Raw genomic sequence first — 26,345 nt, forward strand, 5'->3', positions numbered from 1 at the left:
GAGCTTTGTGATAGACAGGCCTTGCATTAGAGTCCAGGTGAATCTGTACCTTGGCCCCTATAAAATTACCAATGCCCAGTTCAAACAAAGAAGGAAACTTTTTCAATATTTGAGCACACAAAGTATCATCCACCAAGGACAACATCTTGACATCCTTCCAGTTCAGCTTGATTTTCTCGAGCCAATTCCTGACGAACAGCATTGGACCATTACCTGGGACGATCCATAATGGTAATTCGTGAACCACACCATCATATGACACCTCGATTGCTGCACTGCTGAGCACCGGTATGAGTTCCTTAGTGTAAGTACGCAACCTGACATTGACTGGACTCAGCTTCGGTTTCGCAGCCTTAGTGTCCCACAGCTTGTCGAATGTCCTTTGGTTCATTATCGACTGGCTCACACTCATGCCCAGCTCCATTGACATGCCATTCAGCTTCACATTAACGACTATCGGCTGGCTCTTGCTCAGGAACGAATACAGTCCATTCACTTCCTCCTCGGGTTGCGCATCCGGCCCATACTGAACTGGTCCTCATCAACCACGTGGTGAGCCGCACCACGCTTGCTCCGTTGTGGACACATCCTGTGAAGATGCCCCACTTTCGACTATCTATTGCATGAGTATTATCTAAAGCGACACTGATGAGGCCGATGATGCCCCCAAATGCCGACAGGGTGAAATCTGGTTTGAACTAGTTGGCAGGCTTTGAGCAGAGGCAGGTGTTGCGTAAGCAGCTCTGCCCAAAAATGATGCCATCTTGTTTACATTGCTTGCCGTGGAACTCCGACTCGTCGATGATATCGTCATCCGTCGTCATGCATGCCTGAGCAGTCGCGATGGCCTTTTTCAAATCCAGCGTCTCTGCAGCCAACAGCTTCCTGAGGATCGCATCATGGCTGATGCCTATCATGAAAACACCACGCAGCATGTCTTCCAGTATGTTCCCGAACTTACACGGCTCAGCAAGATGTCGCAGGTCGGCGACAAATCCCGACACGACCTGGCTCTCAGCACCGAACATGCGTGTAGAAACGGAAGCGTGATATGACGATCCCCTCTTGTGGCTTCAGATGGTTACCCACCAATGTACACAATTCCTCGTACCCTTTTTCCGCCGGATGTACAGGCGAGAGAAGATACTTCATGAGGCCGTAAATTTTCGGACCACAAACGGTGAGAACTGCCCTGCACTTAACTGCGTATGCCTCTGCTTCCATGCCACTGGCCACAAAATACTGATCCAGGCGGTCGACAAAATCCGCCCAATCCTCGCCCTCCACGAATCTCTCCAGGATTTCAACCCTGCCCATTGTGCATGCGAAGGTTCTTAAATTACCTCGTCGTCAATTGTAATGACTCAAGAGTCTGGTTACTGTAAACTCACTCAGGTGCAACCTGATCCATCTTTATTCCAGCCCGAGAGTGACAAAGACACCCAGCTTATATACAGATGACCAAGCACACATGCCACATGCGTACAGCCCGATGACCTCCAACCACGGCGCTCTCTGGTGTCTGGTGACCCCCAAGCATTAATACATAACAGACACCCTCTCTAAAAAGTTATATTTTCATCTTTGCAGAGAAAGGTGGCACACAACAAATGGGAAGCACTCAAATAGGAGGAGGCATAGCAAATCTGTACCACTGCAAGAGAGGGTCGCTACTTTGATAGGTCCTGCCTGGAGAAAAGCAACCACCACTGCACAAGCTGGGCTCACACTCGAGAGAGAGAGAGGGTAAGTCCTGCAAATTCCACAATCTGGCTTTGCTAAATGTTAAGTACTGCGTGGGCTAGCCATGCTTCGGTTCGTGGGGATGTCTCCGTCAGCTATGCTTCGGTTAATGCAATGTGCTATCATTCATTGTGGTCCTTCAAATCAGCCTGCTGCCTGCGCTGTGTGAGCCTACTCAGGTCACCCACCCTGCCCCCTCCTTTGCTGCTCACCATTTGTCTGTTCTGTTATATTTTGCAGAACTTGAGGCCAACCCTGACGATGTAGAAGAAGATTCAGACCCGGACGAGCCTGAAGAGGAGAACATCTTCCAATCCCTCCTTCCAGACAAAGAGCATGGGGGTCAGGGGAGGGGAAGGGGGAGGTGATGGATGAAGCCCCCACTGTTGTACTCACCTTGGAAAGGGTGCAGGAGGCGCTCATTAAGGCACCAGGCCCTTTCCTGAGTGGTTCAAGTATTGTTGTGACATTCCATGGTTTCCCACAGTCCGAGATTGGGGATTCCAGTGCGGTGCAGCGAGGCACACCCAGGGCCCCTCCATCAGAGGCTGCGGGTGCCAGTGGGGTGCAGCGAGGAATACCCAAGGCCCAACCATCCGAGGCTGCGGGTCCCAGTGGGATGCAGCGTGCCACATCCAGGGTGAGGAGGGGAAGGAGAGCTCGATAGCGCTCTCCTGAGGTGTAGGATCTAACAGATGTGTTTCAGATGATGGCAATGAGTGCGGAGAGCATTGACCTTACATGATCACCCCTGGACACCATCAGTGGGGTGGGTGATGAGGTTCCGGGACTGTCAGGAGAAGTAACAGCACTATCATGAGAAATAGGAACACTGTCCGGGAACATGAGGGAGGGAATGTCTCAGGCAGCGGAAACAATGTCAGTGAACATGAGGGAGGGAATGTCGGAGTTAGCTGCTGTAATAAGGGAACATGCCCAGACCCCGCACCCATTGACAGAACAACTGCCACTCCCACTCCAGTCCTCAGACCAGCCTCTGAAGAGGCCCAAGCCGTGCCCTCCACATTACGGCCTGCCCCCCTCCCCCCCACCCCCCGCCCCTTCAAGAAGTGCGCATTACCCGAGATGTTCGAAAGAATAAGCTTGGTACCAACCCAAGAAATGCTGCACCACTGCCTGTGGGCAGGGGTGTAATCACCAAGACCAAGCGCAGCGGGCGGTCTTAGAATAAGGTGGAGGAGGAGAGATGGGTGCAGCCTTTCTTTGCAGCTGCTGCTGTTATTATTATTGTTATTATTGTTGTAACTGTTCTCAAATTTTTTTTTTTTTAATTGTAAATTATGCAAATTTACAAGTTTAAAAGTTTGTAAGTTTGTTAAAATTTTGAATAAAATATATTTTAAATTATAACTGAATCATTTCCATTATTTGTTCCATTATTAACACAACTTTTTGAAGTAAAGAAGAATCATTTCCATCATTTGTTCCATTAGCACAACACAACATTACGGAACAGGTCCAATCAGTAAACATGGTCTATTTGCAATAGTTGCCGCTGAGCCTTCAGGCAGTAAAGCGTTCACGGATGAGCTGCTGGCGCAAGGCTTGAGCAATCGTTAAAGAGGCACGACGACCTGCCCTCCTCCGCCGTCATGCTCAGAGTTCAGGTAGTTGCATGGCTTCCTCGTCCTCGTCATCTGCATCTTCCTCATCATCATCAGCCACTCTCACCTCAGGTGGGTCTTTTACTACCAGCTGCTGCTGCCTCATGATGGCTGAGTTATGCAGCATGCAGCACACAACAGTGAACTGACCGACAATCTCAGAGGAGTATTGCAAGTAGCCTCCGGAATGGTTCAGGCATCGGAAACGCTGCTTCAAGATGCCAATAGTCCTCTCTATTATGCTGCGCGTCGCAATGTGCGCCATGTCATTGAAAGTTGGCATACAGGTACAGCAGGCGGTGAAGAAGGCAAATGGTATGTTGGCCTTCATAGCTAGGGGATTTGAGTATAGGAGCAGGGAGGTCTTACTGCAGTTGTACAGGGCCTTGGTGAGGCCTCAGCTGGAATATTGTGTTGCGTTTTGGTCTCCTAATCTGAGAAAGGACGTTCTTGCTATTGAGGGAGTGCAGCGAAAGTTCACCAGACTAATTCCCAGGATGGCAGGACTGACATATGAGGAGAGACTGGATCAACTGGGCCTTTATACATTGCAGTTTAGAAGGATGAGAGGGGATCTCATAGAAACATATAAGATTCTGACGGGACGGGACAGGTTAGATGCGGGTAGAATGTTCCCGATGTTGGGGGAAGTCCAGAGCCAGGGGACACAGTCTTAGGATAAGGGGTAGGCCATTTAGGAATGAGATGAGGAGAAACTTCTTCACTCAGAGAGTTGTTAACCTGTGGAATTCCCTGCCGCAGAGTTGTTGATGCCAGTTCATTGGATATATTCAAGAGGGAGTTAGATATGGCCCTTACGGCTAAGGGGATCAAGGGGTATGGAGAGAAAGCAGGAAAGGGGTACTGAAGGAATGATCAGCCATGATCTTATTGAATCGTGGTGTAGGCTCGAAGGGCCGAATGGCCTGCTCCTGCACCTATTTTCTATGTTTCTATGTTGTATTCCCTCTGGGTTACGCGTAGGGGCGTCATCAGTCAGGTGGTGAGGCCGTACCCTTTGTCTCCCAGTAGACAGCTCTACCCTTCTGGCTGCTGCTGAAATATGGCAGATATAACGCTCTCGTGTAGGATGAATGCATCATGGGTACTCCCAGGATATCTTGCATCAACTGACATGATGCGATGCATGTCATCACACACGAGCTGCACATTAACGGAGTGGAAGCCTTTTCTGTTCCTGTGCATCTTGGAATCATCCAAAGATGTTCGCAAGGCGATGGGGGTACAATCAATGTAGCCCTGTACCTTTGGGAAGCCAGCAATCCTGGAGAAACCCACAGCACATTCATGCATTGCCTGGGCAGTCATGGGGAGCTTTATGTCGTCATTCCTCCGGGCATATAGTGCAGCAATCACCTGCAAAATGCAGATGTGCGCTACATGTTGAGAAATGGCACCCACAGCCCCAGTTGTGGCCTAGAACGATCCGGAGGCATAGAATGAAAGTGCAGCTGTAACCTTCACTTCAACTGACAAAGCAGTCCTCCTGACGCTTCTAGGTTTCAGGTCTGCTTTTACTAACTCACAGATCCCAGTTACAACTTCTTTGCGGAAACACAACCTTCTGACGCAGTCTGCATCACTCAGGTGCCCGTCTCGATATACCCGACGTGGGTAAAGCCTCCTACCCACCACCCTACGTGCTCTGAGGTTCCTCATGCGATGATGTCGAATCAATTATCTCCTCCGCAGCATCATCATGCAGAAAGCTTGTACAAGGTATGGCATTGTCAGTATTGCCCCCATGATTCGATTGTACCTTTGTAAGAAGCTCAAAACGGCAGGCAGGACAAGGTTCTTTGCTCTCTCTCTCCCCAAGGTCGACGCCCTAGTAAGGACCACACCTAGGGCTGAGCAGGCGCAATGATCGGGATCCCCCGAGCTTCCTTTGATGCATAGTGGCATAGTGTAAGGCTTCTCATGCTTTCCATTTGCTTTCCACACCCTCCCGGGCTCCATTTGATGCATAGTGTAAGGCTTCACATGCCTTCCGTTTGCCTTCCCCCACACTCCTGGGCTTTTTTGGGGGGGGAGAGGCTGTCGGGAAACGGCTGCCTCAACTTCTGAGGCTTCCTGCAGCCTTCTCACTGCTGCAAGAAGCCTCAGTGCTGATCATAGAAGGGCAATGTGCTTTTATTAAAAAATGTTCAAACATTAAACAGCTACAAAGAACTACAAAAATGGCCGAGTGCCAATGTTTCCTTCACACTGCGCATGCGCGAACGCTCCAACGCGCACGCGCAGGGTTGCCGGCACGAATAAAACTAATTTAAATGGTACCCGCCCACTCCCACTTACAAAATCGGCGCGAGTGGTAGGCTCCGCCCACCTGGGCGCCGCGCCAAGCAGACATGGAGCTGCAGGGCGCTCCAGAATCGCGCGTTTTTTTTCAGGCGCCGTTTTTGGCACGAAAAACGGGCGCCCAGCTCGGAGGGGCGCCCGTTTTGTAGCGTGTGGAAACTTGGGGCCAGAGAGTTACGGAGTCAGATACAAATCTTTAAAAGTGGGGCTATAAGTTGATAAAGCTGCAAAAAAAAATCAACTGGATCTTGATTTTATACATAGAGTATAAAACCAAAAAGATAATGATAGCTTACACAAAGGTCATTGCTAGGCCACAGTTAGAATATTGCTTTCAGCTTTGGGTGCTGTCATGTTTTGAAATGTTTGCCAATTTGGCTCAAAAAGGATGTGGATTAATTTATATTATGATATTTACTATTACTACTGATATTACTATTTAACTTTGGTCCACAAATGATTAACTCAAAGGAAGAACAAGCTACTCGGGTTGTAGATTAGGTCCCTTAGCTGGGGCACAAGATCAAGAAGATGACAAAATTGTGTTTCACACAAAAGAGGTTAGTTTGTGATAAGGGGGGTAATCTGGTGCAATAGATCACCCGCGTGTTATAGAAAACACCCTGAATTTCATTTCCAATCAGGTGGGTTCTATAATTGGTAGTCCATTCTGTGACATTACCATCCAGGCAGAGAAGTTGAAAATTACCCCCAATTTTTCCAACACTTCCTCGAGAAATTTGCAGCTGTAATAGTGGTTTCATTCACTAAGCACAGCTAAACAGAGAGGCTTCTGATCTAAGATGATAGTTTGACTGGCAACTCGGTGAGTTGCAGAAGTGTCAGAGGTCAAAACTTTTTTGGCTTCTCTCAGTAGAAGGCGGCAGTTTGCAGTAAGTTTGAGTTTGAAACTGTCAGATAGGCAGAGAATACTCTTTCCAAGAGAGTACCAGTCAGTTCACCAATACTGACTGGTAAAGTGAAAGTAGGCCTGTACCAACAGCGACGTTTGTGTATTTTATTATTTTAGATAGGAGCGATAGGAAATATATAAACCTTGTTGCAATAATAGTATTCCGTTCAGTCATGTATTTCATGTAAAATAAACCATCTTGTTGGTTTATAATTGACCACATCTCACTGGATTGCTCATCAGTTTGCCTTCTCGGAGATAAGAGAAATGTATGTGGGTCACATGCAAGATCTTAATTCTTAAATTTATGCTCTCTAGTTACCAACTTACTGACCAAGGGAAATAGTTATCCTGTATTTACCTTGCTAAAGTTACTTATAATTGTTCATATGTCTTTAAGATCTCCTCTTAACCTTATCCGTTCTAGCGAAAAATGCCCCAGTTTATCTGGTCTTTACTCATAACTAAAGCTTCCATCCCCAGTAACATTTTAGTAAATCTCTTCCAACTAGACTCGAGTTACCCGGTTTATCCTTTCTCCTTTTTTGAACAGAGGCATTACATTAGCAATACTCCACTCCTCTGCCACAATTGTCATATCCAAGCATGTTTGAAAGGTTGTGATCATAGCCTCTGCTATTTCCTCTCTAACTTCCCTCAGAATTCTAGGATGCACACTATTATGGTCACTTTTGTGTAGAATTTGGAGTCAGTTCTTGATACACTTGATAAAATAACACTGGTGTTAGCTGAACCCAAGATGTATATTTTATTTTTCACCTGATAAACTGTAGTTATCCCTGAGGATCTGAGAGAATTTATGCAGAAATTTTTCTTAAGAAATTAAATGATATGGAGTAGAGTCTACCGTAAGGATATATTGTACATAGCCTCTGGAATCAGCAGCCTTGGTGGGACAAATAGGGGCAGAATTTTTTGTTAGCACTTGAGTGCAAAGCATCACCTGGGTGGAGTGCAGAGAGATATATCAAGTAGGGAGGATCACACGCCAATAATTGAGCCTGCCTGATTTTCCCAAGTTTGCACCTCCTAGGCAATGCTTTAGTTTAACATGCTTAAGAGAGAAGTCTGCCTCACAGTCTTTTCTTGCACTATGTTTATTATTTTTAAATTATGCAATGGGTACGAAGCAAGAAAGCTAAAGTAAAACAAGTTATCCTTTAAGAAAACTCAGGGAACTTATTTTTCGCAAGTACTGAGTCCCTACTGGCAAATTACAGGTGAAAGGGGAAGGTGTCATAGGACACAGCAGTTATAATGCAGAGAATGAATGAGCTCTTTCTATGCCGCAGATTTCTATGATTCTATACCAGGAGATGGCACATGATGCAAACAAGGCTATTAACGTGTGATTCTTAAAGGGGTCATCTCTCTTCCAAATTTTCCTCTTTTGAACAATGAACTAATCAATATCATGTGGAGGATAATTTAATGAGAAAAAATGCATATACGACAGGGACAATTTTCCAACTTTGTGCCGGTGACAAGAACTTCAGCCTCCAGAAGTGCAAGTCGGAAATTTGAGCATGTGCTCTGCACAATTTTCTGACAACTAATTTAAACGGTTTGAAAAGCAACACCCGAATTTTTACAGTGAGGAAGTCTCTCTGGCATAAACACAAAGATGGGAAACTTTTCTATTTTGAAACTTGAAAGATGTACCTTTTACCACTGGAGCTTTTTTTCCCCAAAACATGAATTACACATATAAATTAACTCATAAAATAATATACTAAAATCAATAAATACCTTTTCAGGGTACGTAACAAGAAATAGTTTTTGGTCTTCCAGATTGTTCACACATTTGTGCAGAAATCCACTGCGGAAAAGGAATTCTTTAACTCCCATTTCACTTATTGAGAAAGAATGGTCCGAGATGTACAATGCTGAATTATCCTGAGAATACAAATAAAAAGTGTGAAATCTATAATATATGCTTAGTCACAGAGAGAATCTATTGTAAAATTGCTTAAAGGGGAAGATATGTGCTAGCAGGAGCATTCTCAGGGCAATTAACCATCATTATCCCTTCAACCACAACTCCACGAAGATATTTAAGTTGTCAAAGTAACAAGCTTTAGTTGCTGATGCCCATCAGGAAGAAGGAGCAGGTGCGATGCTAGGAGAAGGACATTTGTAGCAAGATTCGGACTGTCTTGGAATTAGAGTTATGAACAAATTGTACTGTGTTCTATATTTTTAAAATGCATTCTTACTTTAAAATGGAACTACTTGACACCAATTTTGTACACAATGATTCAGTTCAAACTAAATGTTGCTCATAAAATCATAGAATGACACAGCACAGAAGGAGGTTATTCAGCCCATCGAGCCTGTGCTCGATGAAAGAGCTATCGAATTAGTCCCACTCCCAGCTCTAATCCCATTGTCCTACAATTTTTTTTCTTCAAATATTCATCCAGTTCCTTTTTGACAATTACTATTGAATCTGCTTCCATCACCCTTTCAGGCAGTACATTCCAGATCACCAACAACTCGCTGTGTTAAAAATGTTTTCCTAAAGTCGCCTCTGGTTCTTTTGCTAATTACCTTAACTCTGTGTCCTCCAGCTACCGACCCTTCTGCCATTGGAAACAATGGGAGAAAAATTGGATTACTGCTGAAAATGAGCACGTGGATCATGATGAGAGATCAACCTGTGCCCGTTCAAAGTGATGCTGGCAGCACGCCAACTTCATGCTGCTAATTAGAATGATTGTGGCGTACAGTCCAACATTGAACATAAGAATATAAGAAATAGGAGCAGGAGTAGGCCATTTTGTCCCTCGAACCTGCTCCGCCCTTCAATAAAATCATGGCTGGTCTGATCCTGGCCTCAACTCCACTTCCCTGCCCACTCCCCATAACCCTTGACTCGCTTATCATTCAAAAATCTGTATACGAACATATTGAATGCGCTGCTGAGTGGCTGCATGCTCAACAGGGGGCCCAAGTTTCTAAAAGGCTAGCATCAATTAAAACTAGTCTGCATTTCTTAAAGGCAACCTGCACCTCTGAAATGGGAGGTGCATTCTGGCTGCTGCAGGTATTTCAACTGGCTGGGGAACAGAATGTGAGCGTTAAGAATTAGTATTGATGGTACAACAGGGGAAAGACCGTGCTCCAACATTCTTGGATGTAGCACTGGAGGTTTTGGTGCAGGAGGTGGACAGGAGGAGAGAGGTCCTGTATCCACTGGGGGGGGGGGGGCGGCGGTGGGAGGGGGGGCAGTCAGAGGACCGTCCAGGCAAAATCGGAACATGCAATGGGAGCAGATAGCGTCATAGTCAATGGCAGCAATAGAAACATAGAAACATAGAAAATAGGTGCAGGAGTAGGCCATTCGGCCCTTCGACTCTGCACCACCATTCAATAAGATCATGGCTGATCATTCACCTCAGTACCCCTTTCCTGCTTTCTCTCCATACCCCTTGATCCCTTGAGCCGTAAGGGCCATATCTAACTCCCTCTTGAATATATCCAATGAACTGGCATCAACAACTCTCTGCATTATGGGAATTCCATAGGTTAACAACTCTCTGAGTGAAGAGGTTTCTCCTCATCTCAGTCCTAAATGACTTACCTTTTATCCTTAGACTATGTCCCCTGGTTCTGGACTTCTCCAACATCGTGAACATTCTTCCTGCATCTAACCTGTCCAGTTCCGTCCAGAATTTTATATGTTTCTATGAGATCCCCTCTCGTCCTTCTAAACCCCAGTGAATACAGGCCCAGTCGATCCAGTCTCTCCTCATGTGTCAGTCCTGCCATACTGAGAATCAGTCTGGTGAACCTTCGCTGCACTCCCTCAATAGCAAGAACGTCCTTCCTCAGATTAGGAGACCAAAACTGAACACAATATTCCAGGTGAGGCCTCACTAAGGCCCTGTACAACTGCAGTAAGACCTCCCTGCTCCTATACTCAAATCCCCGAGTTATGAAGGCCAACATACCATTTGCCTTCTTCACCACCTGCGGTACCTGCATGCCAACTTTCAATGACTGATGTACCATGACACCCAGGTCTCGTTGCACCTCCCCTTTTCCTCATCTGCCGCCATTCACATAATATTCTGCCTTCGTGTTTTTGCCACCAAAGTGGATAACCTCCCATTTATCCACATTATACTGCATCTGCCGCTCATTTGCCCACTCACCTAACCTGTCCAAGTCACCCTGCAGCCTTTTAGCATCCTCCTCAAAGCTCACACTGCCACCCATCTTAGTGTCATCTGCAAACTTGGAGATATTACACTCAATTCATTAATGTATATTGTAAATAGCTGGGGTCCCAGCACCGAGCCCTGCGGCACTCCACTAGTCACTGCCTGCCATTCTGAAAATGAGCCATTTATCCCGACTCTCTGCTTCCTGTCTGCCAACCAGTTCTCTATCCACGTCAGTACATTACCCCCAATACCATGTGCTTTAATTTTGCACAACAATCTCTTGTGTGGGACCTTGTCAAAAGCCTTTTGAAAGTCCAAATACATCACATCCACCAGTTCTCCCTTGTCCACTCTACTAGTTACATCCTCAAAAAATTCTAGAAGATTTGTCAAGCAGGATTTCCCATTCATAAATCCATGCTGACTTGGACTGATCCCGTCACTGCTTTCCAAATGCGCTGCTATTTCATCTTTAATAATTGATTCCAACATTTTCCCCACTACTGATGTCAGGCTAACCGGTCTATAATTACCCGCCTTCTCTCTCCCTCCCTTCTTAAAAAGTGGTGTTACATTAGCTACCCTCCAGTCCATAGGAACTGATCCAGAGTCAATAGACTGTTGGAAAATGATCACCAATGCATCCACTATTTCTATGGTCACTTCCTTAAGTACTCTGGGATGCAGACTATCAGGCCTCGGGAATTTTTCGGCCTTCAATCCCATCAATTTCCCGAATACAATTTCCTGCCTAATAAGAGTTTCCTTCAGTTCCTCCTTCTCACTAGACCCTCGTTCCCTTAGTATTTCCGGAAGGTTATTTGTGTCTTCCTTTGTGAAGACAGAACCAAAATATTTGTTTAACTGGTCCGCTATTTCTTTGTTCCCCATTATAAATTCACCTAAATCTGACTGCAAGGAACCTACGTTTGTCTTCATTAATCTTTTTCTCCATATATCTATAGAAGCTTTTGCAGTCAGTTTTTATGTTCCCTGCAAGCTTCCTCTCATACTCTATTTTCCCCCTCCTAATTAAATCCTTTATCTTCCTCTGCTGTATTTCAAAATTCTCCCATTCCTCAGGTTTGCTACTTTTTCTGGTCAATTTATATTCCTCTTCCTTGATTTAACACTATCCTTAATTTCCCTTGTTAGCCACGGTTGAGCCACTTTCCCCATTTTATTTTTACTCCAGACAGGGATGTACAATTGTTGAAGTTCATCCACGTGATCTTTAAATGTTTGCCATTGCCTATCCACCGTCAACACTTTAAGTATCACTCGCCAGTGTATTCCAGCCAATTCACATCTCATACCATCAAAGTTACCTTTCCTTAAGTTCAGGACCCTAGTCTCTAGAATTAACTGTGTCTCTCTCCATCTTAATAAAGAATTCTACCATATTATGGTCACGCTTCCCCAAAGGGCCTCGCACAACGTGATTGCTAATTAGTCCTTTCTCATTACACATCACCCAGTCTAGAATGGCCAGCCTAGGATGTAGTTAAATAGTTGGGAATCTTTCAGGTTTAGACAGAGAAAAACAAAGTAACTCTCCAGTAGGAGGCAATTAGCAGCTAGTTAAAACCAGTTCTGTAAACGACTGACCAATAGTGAGTCATCTGACCGAGATACAGTTTAAAAAAAGGCAGCTCGTGCAGAACACGGAGTGCAACAGCATAGAGTGGCATTTGTGAGTTTGGTAAGTGGGTGAGTTTGGGCAAGTGGGGGTGGCTGGTGCTGTTTTGTCTTGTTTTTCCTACCAGTGCTGACACTAGAGCAGCTCATAAGGAGTGCGAGAGTAGGAGACGGAGGCCCAGAGACCAGCCCAACCAGTTGCAGACAAAGATAGAGGAGTGCGAAATGGAGAGGTGACGTCACAGCCAAGCTGGTAAGTGGTTGGCTGTTCGACTGGTAAGTATAACTCTCTTTTAAACTGACTTTTAGATTGATTTAATTGGCAGCGAACTACTAAGTAGCTGTTTGGTGTTTAAGTAAATTTTAGTAAGTAAATTAATTTAAGGGTTAAGTCATGGCAGGAGAGCTCGGACCCGTGTCATGCTCCTCCTGTGCTATGTGGGAAGTCAGGGACGCTTCCAGTGTCCCTGACTACTATGTGTGCGGGAAGTGTGTCCAGCTGCAGCTCCTGACAGACCGCATGACGGCACTGGAGCTGCGGATGGACTCACTCTGGAGCATGCGCGATGCTGAGAATGTTGTGGATAGCACATTTAGTGAGTTGGTCACACCGCAGGTAAGGGTAGGATAGATAGTGAATGGGTGAACAAGAGGCAAGGCAAAAGCAGGAAGGTAGTGCAGGAGTCCCCTGCGGTCATCTCCCTCCAAAACAGATATACCGTTTTGGATACTGTTGGGGGAGATGACTTACTAGGGGAAGGCACCAGCAGCCAGGTTCATGGCACCGTGGGTGGCTCTGCTGCACAGAAGGGTGGGAAAAAGAGTGGGAGAGCTATAGTGATGGGGGATTCTATTGTAAGGGGAATAGATAGGAGTTTCCTCGGCCGCAACCGAGACCCCAGGATGGTACGTTGCCTCCCTGGTGCAAGGGTCAAGGATGTCTCGGAGCAGCTGCAGAGCATTCTGGGGAGGGAGGGTGAACAGCCAGTTGTCGTGGTTCATGTAGGTACCAACAATATAGGTAAGAAGTGGGAAGAGGTCCTACAAACTGAATTTAGGGAGCTAGGAGTTAAATTAAAAAGTAGGACCTCAAAGATAGTAATCTCTGGATTGCTACCAGTGCCACGTGCTGATCAGAGTAGAGGGAGCAGGATAGTTAGAATAAATACGTGGCTTGAGCAGTGGTGCAAGAGGGAGGGATTCAAATTCCTGGGACATTGGAACCAGTTCTGGGGGAAGTGGGACCTGTACAAAAGGGACGGTCTGCACTTGGGCAGGACTAGAACTGATGTCTTGGGGGTAACATTTGCTAATGCAGTTCGGGAGTGTTTAAACTAATATGGCAGGGGGATGGGAACCTATGCAGCGAGATGGGGCAAAATAATATGGAGTCAGAAACAGATGGTAGAAAGGTAAAAAGCAATAGTGGAAGGCCGAGTAAACAAAGGCAAGAAACAAGAAGGGCCACACTACATCATCATTTTAAAAGGACAAAGGGTGTTAAAAAAACAAGCCTGAAGGCTTTGTGTCTTAATGCAAAGAGTATCCGTAATAAAGTGGATGAATTAACTGTGCAAATAGATGTTAACAGATATGATTTGATTGGAATTACAGAGACATGGCTCCAGGATGATCAGGGCTGGGAACTCAACATCCAGGGGTATTCAACATTCAGGAAGGATAGAATAAAAGGAAAAGGAGGTGGGGTAGCATTGCTGGTTAAAGAGGAGATTAATGCAATAGTTAGGAAGGACATTAGCTTGGATGATGTGAAATCTATATGGGTAGAGCGGCAGAACACCAAAGGGCAAAAAACGTTAGTGGGAGTAGTGTACAGACCTCCCAACAGTAGTAGTGATGATGGAGAGGGCATCAAACAGGAAATTAGGGGTGCATGCAATAAAGGTGCAGAAGTTATCATGGGTGACTTTAATATGCATATAGATTGGGCTAACCAAACTGGAAGCAATACGGTGGAGGAGGATTTCCTGGAGTGCATAAGGGACGGTTTTCTAGACCAATATTTCGAGGAACCAACTAGGGGGGAGGCCATCTTAGACTGGGTGTTGTGTAATGAGAGAGGATTAATTAGCAATCTCGTTGTGCGAGGCCCCTTGGGGAAGAGTGACCATAATATGGTGGAATTCTACATTAGGATGGAGAATGAAACAGTTAATTTAGAGACCATGGTCCAGAACTTAAAGAAGGGTAACTTTGAAGGTATGAGGCGTGAATTGGCTAGGATAGATTGGCGAATGATACTTAAGGGGTTGACTGTGGATGGGCAATGGCAGACATTTAGAGACCGCATGGATGAACTACAACAATTGTACATCCCTGTCTGGTGTAAAAATAAAAAAGGGAAGGTGGCGCAACCGTGGCTATCAAGGGAAATCAGGGATAGTATTAAAGCCAAGGAAGTGGCATACAAATTGGCCAGAAATAGCAGTGAACCTGGGGACTGGGAGAAATTTAGAACTCAGCAGAAGAGGACAAAGGGTTTGATTAGGGCAGGGAAAATAGAGTACGAGAGGAAGCTTGCAGGGAACATTAAGGCGGACTGCAAAAGTTTCTATATATATGTAAAGAGAAAAAGGTGAGTAAAGACAAATGTAGGTCCTCTGCAGTCAGAATCAGGGGAAGTCATAACGGGGAACAAAGAAATGGCAGACCAATTGAACAAGTACTTTGGTTCGGTATTCACTAAGGAGGACACAAACAACCTTCCGGATATAAAAGGGGTCAGACGGTCTAGTAAGAAGGAGGAACTGAGGGAAATCCTTATTAGTCGGGAAATTGTGTTGGGGAAATTGATGGGATTGAAGGCCGATAAATCCCCAGGGCCTGATGGACTGCATCCCAGAGTACTTAAGGAGGTGGCCTTGGAAATAGCCAATGCATTGACAGTCATTTTCCAACATTCCATAGACTCTGGATCAGTTCCTATCGAGTGGAGGGTAGCCAATGTAACCCCACTTTTTAAAAAAGGAGGGAGAAAGAAAACAGGGAATTATAGACCAGTCAGCCTGACATCGGTCGTGGGTAAAATGATGGAATCAATTATTAAGGATGTCATAGCAGCGCATTTGGAAAGAGGTGACATTATAGATCCAAGTCAGCATGGATTTGTGAAAGGGAAATCATGCTTGACAAATCTTCTGGAATTTTTTGAGGATGTTTCCAGTAGAGTGGACAAGGGAGAACCAGTTGATGTGGTGTATTTGAACTTTCAGAAGGCTTTCGACAAGGTCCCACACAAGAGATTAATGTGCAAAGTTAAAGCACATGGGATTGGGGGTAGTGTGCTGACATAGATTGAGAACTGGTTGTCAGACAGGAAGCAAAGAGTAGGAGTAAATGGGGACTTTTCAGAATGGCAGGCAGTGACTAGTGGGGTACTGCAAGGTTCTGTGCTGGTGCCCCAGCTGTTTACATTGTACATTAATGATTTAGACGAGGGGATTAAATGTAGTATCTCCAAATTTGCGGATGACACTAAGTTGGGTGGCAGTGTGAGCTGCGAGGAGGATGCTATGAGGCTGCAGAGTGACTTGGATAGGTTAGGTGAGTGGGCAAATGCATGGCAGATGAAGTATAATGTGGATAAATGTGAGGTTATCCACTTTGGTGGTAAAAACAGAGAGACAGACTATTATCTGAATGGTGACAGATTAGGAAAAGAGGAGGTGCAACGAGACCTGGGTGTCATGGTACATCAGTCATTGAAGGTTGGCATGCAGGTACAGCAGGCGGTTAAGAAAGCAAATGGCATGTTGGCCTTATAGCGAGGGGATTTGAGTACAGGGGCAGGGAGGTGTTGCTACAGTTGTACAGGGCCTTGGTGAGGCCACACCTGGAGTATTGTGTACAGTTTTGGTCTCCTAACTTGAGGAAGGACATTCTTGCTATTGAGGGAGTGCAGCGAAGGTTCACCAGACTGATTCCCGGGATGGTGGGACTGACATATCAAGAAAGACTGGATCAACTGGGCTTGTATTCACTGGAGTTCAGAAGAATGAGAGGGGACCTCATAGAAACATTTAAAATTCTGACGGGTTTAGACAGGTTAGATGCAGGAAGAATGTTCCCAATGTTGGGGAAGTCCAGAATCAGGGGTCACAGTCTAAGGATAAGGGGTAAGCCATTTAGGACCAAGATGAGGAGAAACGTCTTCACCCAGAGAGTGGTGAACCTGTGGAATTCTCTACCACAGAACGTTGTTGAGGCCAATTCACTAAATATATTCAAAAAGGAGTTAGATGTAGTCCTTACTACTAGGGGGATCAAGGGGTATGGCGAGAAAGCAGGAATGGGGTACTGAAGTTGCATGTTCAGCCATGAACTCATTGAATGGTGGTGCAGGCTCGAAGGGCCGAATGTCCTACACCTGCACCTATTTTCTGTTTCTATGTAGTTCCGAGGATCTGAATGCAATGTTGCAAGGAGTTTAATGACCTTACACGAGTGGTCAAGATCAGTGAATTTATCTTCAAATGCCATATCCTTACAACTAGATCACTAGCCTCACACATTGCTGAATTCAGCACCCCACCCCCCCCACACCTCCCCCCCTCCCCCCATTTACTCACCTACCAACAATCTCTATCAATCGCGACTCAATTCTAACATTCATAGCTTCACCTCACCCTCACACAATTAGCACTGTTGCAAGCCTCACATCATTTCTCACAGCTTGCATACACTGGCAACTATTCAACCATGAAAGTCACATCATCCAAACAGATTGTACGACACGAACTTCCATTTCTCTTGCAGGATACGGTGATGCACAATTGGAGGCAGCAGCGGTTACCTGTTGAGGGACAGGCGCACCTGCATATCCTAACCCACATGGTGGAAACGGTCCTGGCCACTCTTGGAAGGGACATTGCTGAGCCCATGGCCTGCGGCACGGCTGAATCAATTGAAGATGACGATATCCTCATACCTAAGCCTCCTTTTCACATCCTACTTCCCCCTCATCCCACAGTTTCTTGGATTTATAAACCGCAGATGGTGTAAGCACGCACCTCTTGCTTTCCACCACTCCATCTCTCCCCTCACCCCGCTTTCTCTCACCACAACCTTACCCTTGTGCCTTTCTCCTTTTAGATGGTCAAGAACTGCAACTTGACCTGCACTGGTGATTGAGCAGAAATACAAGAGGAAGAAAATGATGCAGAAGACACAGCACCACCATCCGATTTCACACTCCAGCCACCAGCTCAGATACTGACACTGCGTGGACCTAACAGGATAGGTTAGACACGAGATCGCCATGTGGTGAGATACCGGGCACAAGTGGCCTACAGCCAGGGCAGGGGGAAAGGGTAGCACAGGTGCCAGCTCCCTGGAGGGCAAGGTTGCAAACGTGTTCTTCTGCACAGGACTCAGATAAGGACTTGGAAGGGGCGGCCTACAGAACAAATCTAATGGTTATGTACAATGAAATTCTTGGTGAATTGGAAGGCCTGCTAGAAAGCCTGAATGCAATGTCAAGGAGCATGGAGGAGTCCAGATCCAACCTTATACAGGGCTTTGGGCAAAGCTTAGAGTCCAACCTTTCCAGCGTGGAAGGAGTGAGACGATCCATTAGCGCACTTGTGGACCCAACCGTCCTGCATTGTCTGATGTTTGATGTCTCAGCTTCCTTTGCAGCACAACTAGAAGCCACCCAACATCTGAGTGCTGCAATGGAAGCTCAGACTGAAGTCATCCAAGCTCAGCTTGCTGCCACGCAAGCACAGACTGCTTCCATCACGGCTGGGTTTACCAGTGTTGAAAAGGGCTTGCAGGGTGTCACAGCAGTCCAGCAGTCTATACTCCAACAAATTACTAGGATTGCTGAGGTGCCGCCCTGGGGGAGTGGCTATGGATTCACGGAGGATGAGCCTGCTGTCCTCTCTCAGGATGACAAAATTCGTCCTCCCACCACTGCCATGTTGCCAGTGCCCTTGCTGCAACCTGTCTGCCAGCCAGCCCAGACTACTGCCACCCATGCTGAGGTGGGGCAGTCCTAAACTGGGCCTTCTCGGCCAAAAGCTGCTCGAGATCATCCAGCAAGGCCATCTGCAATCTCCCCCCCTGAAAGTCAGCAGCCTTCCACCAACCATGCTGCAGTCACTGTGGTAGCACTACATAAGAACACTAGGAAAGGCAAAGGCATGGGAAGACAAACACTAAGGGAATACACAAGGGTGATTAGTTGACTTTTGAATTAAATATTGTAATGATTTGATGCATAAAATTGATTTGGGATATTTGTTTTGTGTTGTATTTTATTGTAGGATTGTGGACAAGAGGACGATGTGATGGGAGGTGAGGTGCAGGACAATTGTTGAATGTAGAATTAGGGCTGCGTTCACTGGTCCTGCAGTCGGATGAGTCGATCACAGATAGCGAGGCAATAATGGGCTGTCTGGGTTACCTCATTCTCCTCTTCTCCGTTTCATCTTCCACAGCTGCTCGTCATATGCCTGGTGGCAAGGGCAGTGCTGGCATGATGGAGAGGTGTGGAACATGCAGCAGACCATGATGAATCTTGAGACAGGCTCTGGTGAGTACTACAGGGCTTCTCCAGAGCGGTCCAGACAGCGGAAGCGTCGTTTAAGGATGCTAATGGTCTGCTCTATCAGGTTCCTTGTGGCAGTATAGCTTTTGTTATGTGCAGCAGAGTCATGAACCAGGTGCTCAGCAGATAATCCTTGTCGCCTAGTAGCCACCTGCTGGTTTGTCGTGCTGGCTCAAATGCTGATGGTACATCGGACTGCCGCATAATAGAGGCATCATGAGGGCTCCCACAATACCAAGCATTGACATGCATGATGCACTGAGTATAGTTGCACACCAGCTGGACACTGAGGGAGTGGAATCCCTTCCGGTTGCATTATATCTCTGAAATGAGATGCGGCGCCCACAAAGCGCCATTGTGCAGTCAATGGCACCCTGCAGCATGGGGAAGCCTGCTATCCTGGTGAAGCCACGTGCTCATCCACCTGCTTCCCTCTGACAAGAGTGAATGAAATGCACTCAGATCTCTTTGCACATGACAGCCTCACTCACTTCCCTTATACAGGAGTGGATGGCGAACTGGGAGACATTACAGATGTCGCCTGCTCGAGCCTGGAAGGAGCCTGACGTGAAGAAGGTCAAGACCATGATCACCTTCACAGCCACTGGCAATGCCTTCCTTGCTCTGGGCTAAAGCTGCAGATCTGCCTGCAGCAGGTAGCAGATTTCAGTGAGCACCTCATGAGTAAGATGGAGATGACACATGCACTGTTCCTTGCTGAGGCTGAGGTGGGAGAATTGCTCCCTGAAGACCCTGGGTGGATATGGCTTCCTGCTGAGAGCCGTTCTCCCCGTCCTCTTCCTGCCTCTTCTAGCAGCTTGTTCTGCTCTGTGCCCCGCGACCAAATTGTCGCCCAGTTTCTCATTAGTTACTCTATCAAAACTATTCATGAATTTGAACACCTCTATCGAATCTCCTCTTAATTTTCTCTACTCCCAGGAGAACAACCCCAGCATCTCCAGTCTCTCCACATAACTGAAGTCCCTCAGAAGGTACCATTCCAATAAGTCGCTTCTGCCTTGACATCCTTCCTAAAGTGTTGTGCCCAGAATTGAAAACAATAATGCAGCTGAGACCTAATCAGTGTTTTATAAAGGTTTCGCATAACTACCTTGCTTTTGTATTCTTTGCCTCTATTATCATCATTATCATAGGTGATCCCTCGTATTAAGAATGACTTGCCTCCACGCCAAAAAGGGATGAGTTCACAGATGTTTCAACGAAGGACCTAATATTTCAGGTCCAGAAGGGTGGAAGATGCCTGTGCATGGATTTTATTAATGTGTGGTGGCCGTTGCACACCAACCATCACACGAGCTTGACAGAGCTAGGTCTTGGTCCAGTGGCAAGGATTAACCACATCTAACTGGAGACCAGCTCTGTTGCACAGACCTAGTGTGCACACATATTGCAGTGTGGGCTGGCCGGGCTGCCTCTGGGCCCTCGCCTCTTCTGGGCCCTGAACTCACACCTCTCCTGCGCCCCGATCACGTCGCTCCACGATCACTCGCCGCTCCTGCTGTACCTGCCCATGCTCCAATCAGCGACCTGGACCTTGGTGACGTCCAATCCAGTTGCCCTCTTCATAGCCATTGCTCTCCAGCTGTACCTTGACGTGGTATGCTCCTTTGAAGGCCCCGACCTCCTGATGGTCCTTGCAGGTCAGGGCCGCCGCGCTGAATCAAACCAAACCGAACAACCAGTCAGAAAGGGGATGTGAGTGGTTTTTCACAGTAGAAACACTGGAACATCATCATATAGTGAAACCAATCCGAAAGCTTAGATGCGAGCCTAGTCAGTTACGACTGACAAAAGATACTGTTGAACATTTATTTTCACAATTTATCTTCTATCTTCTGAAGACACGAGTCTTGCTGAGATATGGTTCACAGATGCCAGCATTCTCCAATACTTCCCCCAGACATTCACAGGAGTTGCTGGCCAGCATTCTAGAGTGCGAACCCTGCCCGATTTCGTCCCTAACCCTAATGTGGATCCCACAGGCATGCAGGCGAATTGTAGCCACCAACAACTACCTTGGCCAAAATCAAGTGACATGGCAGCATAGTGGTTAGATTACTGGACCAGTAATAGAGAGGCTCGCATTAATGCTATGGAGACACGAGTTCCTATCCCACCATAACAGGTGCAAAATTTTAATTCAGTTAATTAAATAAATCTGAATAAAAAGCTAGTATCAGTAATGGTGCCTCTATTACTAAAGCCAAGGATCCCATATTCTACTTAACTGCCTTCTCAACTTGTCCTGCCACCTTCAAGGATTTGTGTACATACTTACCCAGGTGTTCCTGCACCCCATTTAAAATTGTACCATTTAGTTCATATTACCTCTCCTAATTCTTCATTCCAAAATGAATCACTTCACACTTCTCTGTGTTAAATTTCATCTGCCCAAGTCTATTGGCCCATAATTTGTGGTCAGCGGTGAAGCAAAGGCGCTCGCCACTGGCCCTGAAGAAAGCTGCCCAAAAAGATCTCGCAATTTCTGTGGCGAGAAGTTTGCCTTTTTCGACTTTCAGTTGAGTTCAGTGTTCTATAATCGGGATTCCAATGCCAATATTGCAGTGGCGTCAACAAGCTGTTTAAGCAGCCAATCACATTGCAGAATTCTCACAGACAAGAAACCAGGAAACGAGAAGCTGCTTTTAACTGGACTTTCTAAAAAATGTTACAGAGAGCGAAATATTGGGCTCAATTTTCCCCAGTGATTTGCGCTGTTCTTTTGGAGCAGGCTGCTCTTTTTGGCCTAAGTTGTTTCCCCGAGAGAGAGAGAGAGAGAGAGAGAGAGAGAGAGAGTGAGAGAGAGAAAGACAGACAGACCCCGGACAGGCAAGCTTTTTGGGTGGGGTTGAAGGTAAGTTGCTGCTATGTGTTTTTCAATTCTTTTAATGTGTTGGGCGCTGGCTGTATGCTTCAGCTCGCATTATGTCTCTGGTTACCATGGCAGCCCGATCGTTTTGGCGTAGACCAAGGCTCCATCCCCAAAACTAAAGGTCGGGTTAGGCCACACCAAAATTAAGGTATGCCTGGTGTTGCTCCTGGCATGCTTATCTGCACTCCTCATTGAACCAGGGTTGATCCCCTGGCTTGATGGTAATGGTAGAGTGAGGGATTATGCCGGGCCATGAGGTTACAGATTGTGGTGTACAATTTTGCTGCTGCTGATGCCCCACAATGCCTCATGGATGCCCAGTTTTGAGTTGCTAGATCAGTTCTGAATCTAACCCATTTAGCACAGTGGTAGTGCCACACAACACAATGGAGGTGTCTTCAGTATGAAGAAGGGACTTCATCGCCACAATCACTGTGTGGTGGTCACTGCTGTAAAGGGTTAATATCTTCACAAAACCAATAGTCAAAAAAGCCACCTTTGTTAATGGCCTATTTTAATTGTGTTCGATAGTTAATGGCTTCTTTTCTGTAAAACACAGATACCAGTTTTGCTGATGTTGTCATCACAACGCTGCATCACCACGGTTCTCCCCTGCACTTAAAGGGGAAAGCGATGCAAATTTTACAGTTTGGTCCATTGGGCCACCATAGAGGCTTTCGGCCGGGCCCAGGGGCATTATTGTCGGCCTGAAAAAAAAAATGGCGGCAATGGCAATACGTCCTCCCCTTTAATGAGAGATGCACCTCCATTTTACAAGGCCACAGCCTCACTGGACCATGTCAAAAAACAAGTTTTGGCACCACTCGGTGGGAGGAAGATTTTCTTGACGGAATTTCGCCGTTGGGGGCGCGCGGGGGGGGGGGGTACATCGGCGGTGCGCAATCTGATGACGCACTTAGGACGGAGTGGTGAGGGGGAGTGGGTCACCACCGGAGCAAAATTTTGATAATGGTGGCCATTACACGAAAAATCAGCAGCCACCGTATTCCGCAGCATGGCTGATGATTTCCAGAGTTAACAACCTCAACAGGGAAGGGGCAATTTCGGCTCCCTTGTTGTTGTAAATATGCCTGCTGACTAATGCTTTCTGTCTGAGAAATGCATTCACAAAAGACAGAGAAGTTGAGAACAGATCGTGAGATTGGAACACGATAATTCAATCATCAACGGAATGAGGCAAAGCTCAGACAGCCATCAACAAGGAATGTGACGATTGTATACTGAAGAAAATTAACTACCAGACCCCTCGCCACATGGAGGAGACGACTTCAAGGAAAGAAGAGAGGGTGTCCAGCGATACATCCCACGTCAATGTGTGCAGTCATCCTTGGTTGTATGGGAAGTAAAGTCTGTATTTTAACCAAGTCATTCCTGTCCATGTGTGTATAATGCATGTTGTGTGTGTTTAATAAACTGTTCTGGTGTACTAAAGTGAGTAACCTTGTCGTCACCTTTTATGCCAGTCAAATCTATGTAAATAAGGGCATTTAAAATTCCCTACAGATTGGTGACCATCGTCAGGACTGGCGATGACGGCTTTGGATTGCCCGTTGAAGTATTCTGGAATATTGGAAGTGACGAGTTTGGCCAATGTGTGTGTTTTGGGAGGAGAAACCGGTTACAGATGTGCGGAGGCTCATGTGAGACCCGCCAGTAATTCAAAAGCGTTAGTGAAATGGGGGGCAAACAAATGGTGTCAGCGTATAAGGAAAAGTTAGAAAAGTTGCCCAGGGGTGGCTTAAAGGAGCTTTTAGTAGAATGTTTAAATAGGGGAGGGCGTATGCCCTTTGAAGAAGTAATAACAGGTACAGGTAGACAAGAAAGAGTTAACAGTTGATAAGGCAAAAAAACTTTTAGCTTATGGAGCGCAATGCTGTGTGTGCAAAGAGACGATGAATTGTTCAAATAGAAAGAAAAAGAGATCAAGAGTCTTAAGCAACAGTTACAGGAGGTTAAGTTGCAGAAAGACCAAGAGATAGATCGACTCAGCTGACAGGTTCGCGCACTAGAGCTGGGGGCTGAACAGTCAGCAGCAGCAAAATCTCTCAAGTTTAAATGCAGGAGCTGTCTTGGCTGAGGCGCATCAGACTCCAGGAGTTGAAAAAGTATAAAAAGGAAAATACACAGATTAAACAAGAATTGGAGGATGTGAGAGAAACGCTGAGAGAGGCGGTCAAACAGCCCCGTAAGGGAACGGACCACTCTGTAAACTCAAAATATTAGAACTTACGGGAAAATTGGGAAAAGCAACAGACTCCCGTATCAGCTGTTACAACCAAGATAGTGACCGGCATAGGCACTGAAGACATTGGAGGTGAGATAGATTGGGGCTATTTGAAGGAGAAGGCATTTAGATACGGGTACCGAGATGGCTGGCCTGACGGAGTGGATCCCACAGGGTCCGATAAGTCGGGTCCGGCAGTGGCGGTGATTACCACCAGTACGCAATTCGATGCGAATAATCAGCCCACAGGGACAGAGAGGGGCCGAAATTGCCCACTGCTGGAAATGGGGCGCACCTACCCTGTTTCTCGTGTTTTTACCGACGTAGTGGATGTGGTGGCTTCTTGAGTGCAATTCCGCTCTTCGGCTTTTTTGTTCAACGGACCGGAAGTCGGTCATCATGGGGAAGGATACTATCACCCCTCTTAGGTGGCCCGGTGGGTCGAAGTTTTATAATTGCGGAGGCTCTTGTACAAAAGGAACGGCAATAATCATGGGCAATTTTAACCTTCATATTGATTGGACAAAGCAAATTGGCCTGGGTAGCCATGAGGATGAGTTCACAGAGCGTATCCGGAATAGTTTCCTTGAACAGTATGTTGCGGAACCAACCAGAGAGCAGGCTATCTTTGATTTAGTACTGTGCAATGAGGCAGGATTAATAAACGATCTCCTGGTAAAGGATCCCCTTGGAATGAGTGACCATGGATTGTTGCATTTCAAATTCAGTTGGAGGGTGAGAAAGTTGGATCTCAAACCAGTGTTCTAAGCTTAAATAAAGGAGACTACAAAGGTATCAAGTCAGAGTTGGCTAAAGTGGACTGGGAAAATAGTTTGAGGTGTGGGACAGTTGATGAGCAGTGGCAGACATTTAAGGAGATATAGAAACATAGAAACATAGAAACATAGAAAATATTTCATGACTCTCAACAGAAATATATTCCAATGAGAAGGAACAACTGTAAGGGAAGGGATAACCATCTGTGGCTAACTAAGGAAATAAGGGATAGTATCAAATTGAAATCAAGGGCATACAAAGTGGCCATGACTGACGGGAGGCCAGAGGATTGGGAGACTTTTAAAAGCCAGCAAAGAATGACAAAAGTAATAAAGAGAGGGAAGATAGATGATGAAAGTAAAGTAGCACGAAATATAAAAACAGATAGTCAGAGTTTCTACAGGTACATAAAAAGGAAAAGAGTGGCTAAAGTAAATGTTGGTCCCTTAGAGGATGAGACTGGGGAATTAATAATGGGAAACAGGGAAATGGCAGAGACTTTGAAGAAATATTTTGTATCGGTCTTCACAGCAGAAGACACTAAAACCATCCCAATCGTGGATAATCAAGGGGTTAAAGGGAGGGAGGAACTTAACACAATCACTATCACTAAAGAAGTAGTACTCAGTAAAATAATGGGACTAAAGGCGGACAAGTCTCCTGGACCTGATGGCTTGCATCCTAGGGTCCTAAAAAGGAGTGGCTGCAGAGATAGTGGATGCATTGATTGTAATCTACCAAATTTCCCTAGATTCTGGGGCGGTCCCAACGGATTGGAAAACCACAAATGTAACACCAATATTTAAAAAAGGAGGCAGACAGAAAGCAGGAAACGATAGACCAGTTAGCTTAACATCTGTCATTGGGAAAATGCTGGAGTCCATTATTTAGGAAGCAGCAGCAGGACATTTGGAAAAGCATCATTCAATCAAGCAGAGTCAGCATGGTTTTATGAAAGGGAAATCATGTTTGACAAATTTGCTGGAGTTCTTTGAGGATGTAACGAGCAGGGTGGATAAGGGGGAACCAGTGGATGTGGTGTATTTGGATTTCCAGAAGGCATTCGAAAAGGTGCCACATAAAAGGTTACTGCACAAGATAAGTGCGCACGAGGTTGGGGGTAATATATTGGGGCAGAAATTCCTCTCGAGGACCTCCAGCGGGCAAAGAACTAAATAATAGACATAAAATGCGCACTTACCTGAAGCTGCTGTGCCCACTCGAAATCCCGATCCGCAGGTCTCCTCTCCCTGCACGTCGCAGCATGTGCTCGTAGGGACGTGCGCAGGAGTCAAGTGTGCCTGGACACCCAATCACAGGTAAGTATTTTCTCATTCATTGTAAAGTCCGGGGAACGAGAGTTCACGAGAGCAGCGGGAGATCGGAGAGGCTAGAGGCCTATAAAGGCCCACACTCGGAGTCCGGGGA

General features: G+C 46.1%; 1 protein-coding gene across 5 annotated transcripts in view; it reads right to left on the reverse strand.

The window, feature by feature from the left end:
• Nucleotides 1-26,345, reverse strand: part of LOC139243544 (uncharacterized) — a 333,845-nt gene that overhangs the window by 149,495 nt on the left and 158,005 nt on the right. For 4 of the 5 annotated variants that reach the window (XM_070870793.1, XM_070870790.1, XM_070870788.1 and 1 more), the window contains one exon: nt 8,374-8,520. The exons of the other annotated variant lie outside the window; for it this stretch is intronic. In XM_070870793.1, the coding sequence (XP_070726894.1) occupies nt 8,374-8,520 (147 nt within the window). The remainder of the gene's footprint in view (nt 1-8,373; nt 8,521-26,345) is intronic. 5 annotated transcript variants of the gene reach the window in all.

Source organism: Pristiophorus japonicus, chromosome 2 (assembly GCF_044704955.1).
Source record: "Pristiophorus japonicus isolate sPriJap1 chromosome 2, sPriJap1.hap1, whole genome shotgun sequence".
In the NCBI taxonomy this organism is placed as follows: Eukaryota; Metazoa; Chordata; class Chondrichthyes; family Pristiophoridae; genus Pristiophorus; species Pristiophorus japonicus.